The 7,500-nt window shown below is 31.1% G+C and overlaps 2 protein-coding genes across 7 annotated transcripts in view; one reads left to right on the top strand and one right to left on the bottom strand.

Annotated features, from left to right (window-relative positions):
- The window catches only part of LOC106878029 (solute carrier family 66 member 2), a 250,218-nt gene that overhangs the window by 145,055 nt on the left and 97,663 nt on the right, over positions 1-7,500 (top strand). The window lies entirely within an intron of this gene.
- The window catches only part of LOC106878028 (nose resistant to fluoxetine protein 6), a 74,045-nt gene continuing 71,124 nt past the window's right edge, over positions 4,580-7,500 (bottom strand). For both annotated transcript variants that reach the window (XM_052965956.1, XM_052965949.1), the window contains one exon: positions 4,580-6,734. In XM_052965956.1, coding sequence (XP_052821916.1) covers positions 6,609-6,734 — 126 coding nt within the window. In that variant the 3' untranslated portion in view covers positions 4,580-6,608. The remainder of the gene's footprint in view (positions 6,735-7,500) is intronic.

Genomic DNA, 7,500 nt, shown 5'->3' with positions numbered 1-7,500 from the left:
TGCTTTTCGCAATTTTTACTTTGAAATATAACATTTACATTTGTTGTTTGTTTGATAAAATCTGTGGAAGTATGAACTGTGCTGAAACCAAATATTCATAGTAATTATTTGAAATTTAATCACAGGTATGTAGTTTGTAAGAAAAGTTTTAATCTACATTCAACAGCAGTGGCCTTAAACTCTAGCTGTTATTATATGTAGGTAGAACTAAACAGAGTTGTAGCCATAAGATAACTGAACTAATTTTTTTTAAAGAAATTTTAATTAATAAGACAATAATAAAATAGTTTAAGTATTGAAAATCTGATTTTGTTTCCAATATTGATTATTTAATTATATTTAAGGAAAATCTTTTATGTTTGATTGCAGCATAAATGTTTATTCCATTTTATTTTGAAATCAAATCTTCAGCTATTTAATTCATAAAATGAAGCAAATGTTAGTTTTTGATTATTTTATTTTTTAACCATATTAATTTCTGTCTAATTTTGAAGTTAATTTTTTGAATAATTTACAAAATGCAATCATGTAGATATTCCAGTCTAATCTCAGATGTTTTATTAAAAATATATTTGGCTAAATATGTCAAAACTCATATAATTTTCCACATATAAACCATCAGTTTATCTAAATAAGTAGGTTAGAAGAAATAATAAACACATTCTTTGTGGTAAACAGCTTAAACTTTATAGGAATAATATTCTTAAAATTATTCCCATTTAAAAAAAAATATCTATGGGTGAATTTGCTCATTATTATCTTAATGGCTACATGTTAAAGGATGATGCTTATAGTTATAATAATACTTTAAAAAATCTCAAGTAAATAATAGCTGACACAACTTATATATAAATATTTAAAAAATGGCCTTCAAAGTAATAACAAATAAGCACACTGATATTATAAGATAGAGTGTATGTAAAAATTGAACGTTACAAACTGTCTTCTAGATCATTAATCCAAATTTTTGCTATGAGTCTTTCTGCAGAGCTTGCCAATCATAGAAAAAATAATGTTTGACATAGTCCTCAACAAACAACGTTGTGGTATAGTTATGTTTTGCAAAACTTTACACCTTATAAGGGACACCTTAGTCATTTCAGGGGATTACAGTTGAAATATCACTTAACCAATTGCATGAAAAATATTCTTCACTTTGATAAATCTCTACACAGCTTTTCTCTTCACATGAACAATTTTTCAAACAGGTTTTTTTTTTTTGCACTGGTTCCTATCTTGATCTATTTTCATTTGAATTGGTTAACCTATGCAAATATTCTTTATGCCTATCTGTTGTTTACAATAAACAAGTAAATTTCAGAACAACTCTATGTAATAATTTTATATGGCTAGATATCTTTTTATGTAACAAAACAACGATTTTAAGCATTTATTCTCTCTCACTTGGACCATGACCCTTATACAATGACTATCAACAAATAGTCATTTTTTTTCTCTTCATATAATTGCAGTTTCACATTTTATACATTTTTTATTTTTCATTTTTTTTTTAAATTATTGTTTTCAAATTTAAATCCATCACCTTGCTGAATCTTTCATTTTTTAGTCATTATGCTATGCTACTGAAGTTTGAATCTTCATAGCTTGACAGCATCTTGTTCTGTTGACAGGTCTTTTACTATGTAGAAACCATTTTAATGAAATTATTGTCACTCATGTGACACTGGGAAATATAATTACTCTGTTAATAAGAAAAAGAAGAAAGAAAACAAAAGAAATATGAAATACACATTTTATGGCATCAGTCATTCTTTGTTATCAGGACAAGGTCTGGTTGAAGTAGCCATAGAATGATTGCCTTTATATAATTTTGGTTATCACAATGTATTTAGATGTTTATAATAAAGCATCTTTTGTTATGACATTAACTATTAATACATTTACCCAACACACTGATATTGGTTATGACAGATGTGTTTACACCAATAAATTTTTTATTACCACACATAATATGACACCTATTCTGCTACATCTTTGGTTGCCATGAATATATCAAATGGCTATTTGGATACACTTTTGGTTATATTGTTAATGTATTAATACTGATATACCTTTAGTTATCATAGAGGTAATAAAATGGTCAAACAAATGCCCATATGTTTAGCATGATTCTTATAAAGATTGTTAGAGCAATACAACCTTAATGACCTCATGTATATTAATTTGATTGCCATAAAGGTATAATGATGGTTACATTGATACGTCTTCAATTGCCATTAATGTATTATCAAGTCATTACACTCATACCACTTTTTTGATAATAGATAGATACAAACATTAATGACACACATACATATTTACACATACACACACATATATATAACTCACACGAACATGTACATACAGACACATTCACACAAGAAGTTTTTTAATGCATCAACAAACTTAAACATAGATATTGTAGCTTCTTGCAGATGAGGAAAGGTTGTGAGTTTACTTCTCATCTTGTATGGGCTGTGTAAGGTTTATGGTTAATCTTGATGTGCAGTTCTTAAAATGAAATATTTTCAAACACAAACATAGACTCACATGCACAAATACAAACCAATTCATACTCAGACGAACACAAACAGACACATAAATCGAAATACTAACAGATTCATACACACAAAAATATGAACACATTGGTATCACAATTTCAGGTAAATCTTCTTTGAATATATTTGGACTATTTATAAAGAAGATATTTATGGCTGTAGAAAATCTTTAAAACAAAATTAAAAAAATTTACCTCTAAATAATGTCTTTTTGTTCTTTTTGATTTTGTTTAATATTGAAAAAAAAAAAAAGAAACAAGGAAGTAAATAAAATATATATTTGGATTTTAGTATTTTCTTTCAAAATGTGAAGAATTGTTTCCTCCCAACCAAAAAAAAAAAAACTGCACTAGATGGATTAGTCGTGACGAATGCCTTCAATCATGTCTAATTACCTGAGTGGTTGAGCAGCAATATGAAGTGTGAGATTAAACTCCAATAAGAATAACTCGTAACTAAAAGTTTATGGAGATGTACTTGTATAGCAAGTGACCTGATCTGAGATCGTGTGCTGGAACGAAAACAATTGCAGTGTGGAAGGTGTTTATAAGCCATTTAAAATAACACACAAAAACCGTTAGATTCACTTCAACATTTAAATTTAATTTGTCAAAATATTTTCGTCGCTTTGAAACCACGACCTGTTCACTGACAAAATTCCGAGATGCAGCACGGAATTTTGTCAGTGAACAGGTCGCGGTCTCAAAGCAACGAAAATATTTTGACAAATTAAATTTAAATGTTGAAGTGAATCTAACGGTTTTTGTGTGTGATAACTAAAAGTGTTCTTTAAAAAAGTAATATCTATTTCTATTATATTCTTTATATTTTGTTTCTTTTTATATAATACTCTATGATATGTGTTTGCAATACACACACACATACTTGCAGTTACTTGGTGAGAGTTGTTTTTCTATGTCTTGTATACTGCTACATTTATATGTATGTGTGTTTGCATGTATGTATATCTTGTGTTATTGCATTGTATTTGTCCATAATCTTCTCTCTCACTTGTGTGTTGTTGCCTTCTACATTCTTAGTCCTTGTCTTTGTACAATCACTATCACAGGCACAACCAGAGGAGTTGTACCATGGAATTTGAATTCACTGAAATTATGGAGATTTTGGTCTCCATGGCTGATGAAAGATCTATGTTTATTTATCCTTTTCTGTTGTTTCCATATTCCACTTTAATTTTTGCTATATGTATATATATACATACATATATATAAATGTGTGTGTGTTAATGCTTGTTTTAATGTTATAATAAGAACAATTTTACATTAATCCGATGGGTTACTCTATACTTTTGTAGGGTACAAATTTATTATTCTTAAACAAGAATATTATTGACAGTGATTTTGAACTTTCAGCCAGCCAAGTCATCATTAGACTGTGATGCATTGAAGTTAATCTTGGCTTCGTATAGTCTCTCAAGAAATATCTATATAACACAATGGTAACTACAAACAAGACACCAACTACTTATATATGTAGATACAGTATAAATGTCCTGAAAACATCTCATAGCCTTGGCTTTGTTATCTCATTTTGTCTAATATATATATATATATATATATATATATATGTATGCTAATACAAGACCCACATTAAACTCCTCACTCGTATCACTATCAAACCAAGAGTTTAACTGCGGTCTGTCCACAGCACTTACTTAGCGTTACCTGCCACTTTTTGTGTCTTCTAGATACCAATACCTTTCATCTATATATATATAGCAGAGATGTACTTGCATAGCAAGTGACCTGATCTGAGATTGTGTGCTGGAACGAAAACAATTGCAGTGTGGAAGGTGTTTATAAGCCAAAAGTCGTTCGATTCACTTCAACATTTAAATTTAATTTGGCAAAATATTTTCGTCGCTTTGAGAATGTTGAAGTGAATCTAATGGTTTTTGTGTGTTATTTTAAATGGCTTATAAACACCTTCCACGCTGCAATTATATATATATATATATATACACACACACACACACACAAAACAATACAGAAACAACAAAGTATGGTGAATATGATATTAGTTTAATACTCGAAATGAATATAGAGTGTCTGGATGTTTCAGACATTAGTCCATCTTCAGAAAAAACAAAAGATGATGAGGAAATATAAGGAAAGAGAAGGAGGGCATTGAGAAAGAGTGAGTATGGTGAAAAAATATAAAGTTGATATATTCACTGTACAGTTTTGAATGTAGTAAATTAGCACAATATAACAGTTGATAATGAACGAATATTCATATTAAGGAAAACAAAAATAAAGATTAAGACATATTGTACAACTAGAGCTTATTAGGTGATATTGTGATTTAAAAAGGTTACTGATTTTTTTGAAGTGATCAATTTTTATTAGAAAAGAAGGCTGGGCCAGTACTACATTTTAGGTAAACTAACGACTGTCTAAGGTGTTAACATCTGGAAGAAGTGCTTCACAGATTCTGAGTGACTTAATCCAAGAAAATACATGAAAACTTAGTTATACATAGAGTAAATGGAACAATGGTGGTTGGCGGACCAACCACTATTGTTTCAGGAGTGAGGCAAGAAAATGAAAGAGTTGTGTTGTGTTACGATCAGTCACTTAGATTTGGTGTGAAATATTTCAAATTTTGCCAGATAACAAATTTACTGCACTCACTATTGCCAGCATGAGTCTAAATTTCACTAGTATCAATAAAATAGTAATTAACTAGGATCATACAGGATTTAACCTCATAGAAGTGGAAGAAATACAGCAAGGAAAAAAAGCTATGCGGTATTCGTTATGACTCTTCATTTTGATTGTAAATCTTGCCAAGATCAACTTTGCATTTTATCCCTCCAGGGTCAAAAAAACAAAGTATAATCAATCAAATACTAATTTCTTGAACTGAAGTATATACAGGTTGTTTTGTTTTTTTTTTCTTTTGATCTTTTGACTGAGGAAAAACAATTGTTATCCACTTCATTTCTAACTTAGGTAAATGGACACGTATTTTTGGTATGATGTCAGTCAACTTTTAGAAAGATGAAGAACTATGTTGACTTTAGTGGGATTTGAATGCAGAATGCAAAAGGATGCAGTTGAAGGTTGTTATTTTGAATTAGTGGAATTGTTAAAGCATTAGACAAAATGCTTTATAGTATTTGTTTTAGCTCTTTACATACAGTATGAGTTCACAACCTACCAATGTTAACTTTGCATTACACACTTCTGAGGTCAATAGAATCAAGTACCAGTGTTCTTCCCAATGTTCTTATGCAACTCCCAGCATTCCTCTGATAACTGAGATAATTTCTGCTTAGTCAATCCAAAGTTTTCTTTGGTCAGTTCTATATGCTTTTCAATATTTCTATTTCTTTCACTCTGTATCTTCTGTAATATGACAAAACAACATCCATGATTTTAGATACTTTGCTATTGTCCCCTCTGTTATTTTCGTACCTACTCTCCATGTCTTGATTACATGGCTAGCTTGCACAAAAAAAAAGCCCCTTAGGATCCTGGTAATTCTCTTTTGTAACTTCACTTCGAATTCAAAGGGATCAATATAATCAACTAGCTCTTCCATCACAAATTCATGGCCTTGTATCCTGTGCCACCTTAAGGCAAGGGCACACTGGGCTGTTGCCTGATTGGAGACCCATGCATTTAGGTGCCCCAATGTTAATCCACATATGTTGTATGTATATATATATATGTAGGGACCTCACTGCAGTGGTTTACTCAATGTACTATTCTACTGTTAAGACAGCTTTGCTTGTGCCTATATAAGAAATTATTAACAGATTCTTAAGGTGTTCTATATAGTTTTTATTTTGTTGTTTGTTTTTGTTGTGTATTTCAAATTATATTCCTCTTTTTATAAACTTTAATACAAAATTTTTACATGTGAATAATGAAAATTTTGAAATGTAAAATTCATGTTGTAGAATTAATTTTGGTTAGTGAATAATTCCGAATGGTCTGAGAGTGTTTTGTTCCATAATTTTGCAATCTTTTTTTTTTTGGTTCCACTTCCATTTGTTAGTTATTATTTTCTTCTTCAATCTCTTTATTTTTTCTTCCTTTCCAACTCCAATATGAGACGTTCTAAACCAATCATTGGAGCCTCAAAAGCCATTGAGACAATAAATGCTATCATGAATGCCATAATCAAAAATCCAAAGAACAGGAATGTCTGAAGTAAAAAGCAAAAATAAGTATATACATATTTTGAAAGAGAGATTATTTATATATGTGTATATATATATGTGTGTGTGTGTGTGTGTGTGTGTGTGTGTGTGTGTGTGTGTGTATATATGTGTGTATATCATCATCATCATCATCATCGTTTAACGTCCGCTTTCCATGCTAGCTTGGGTTGGACGATTTGACTGAGGACTGGTGAAACCGGATGGCAACACCAGGCTCCAGTCTGATTTGGCAGAGTTTCTATATATATATGTGTATATATATCATCATCATGATGATGATATATATATATATATATATACATGTGTGTGTGTGTGTATATATATATGTATATATATATATATGTATATATGTCATCATCATCATCATCGTCATCGTCGTTTAACATCCGCTTCCCATGCTAGCATGGGTTGGACGATTTGACTGAGGACTGGTGAACCGGATGGCTGCACCAGGCTCCAATCTGATCTGGCAGAATTTCTACAGCTGGATGCCCTTCCTAACGCCAACCACTCCGAGAGTGTAGTGGGTGCTTTTATGTGCCACCGGCACGTGGGCCAGTCACATGGTACTGGTAACAGACATGTTCAAAATCATGTTTTTTACGTGCCACCTGCACAGGAGCCAGTCCAGCAGCATTGGCAACGACCTCACTCGAATGATTTTCTAACATGCCACCGGCACAAGTACCAGTAAGGCGACGCTGGTAACGATCACGCTCAAATGGTACTATTTGCAGGCCACTAGCACGG

The sequence above is a fragment of the Octopus bimaculoides genome, chromosome 1, assembly GCF_001194135.2.
Source record: "Octopus bimaculoides isolate UCB-OBI-ISO-001 chromosome 1, ASM119413v2, whole genome shotgun sequence".
NCBI lineage: Eukaryota > Metazoa > Mollusca > Cephalopoda > Octopoda > Octopodidae > Octopus > Octopus bimaculoides.
This window is presented reverse-complemented; position numbering and strand designations above follow the sequence as displayed.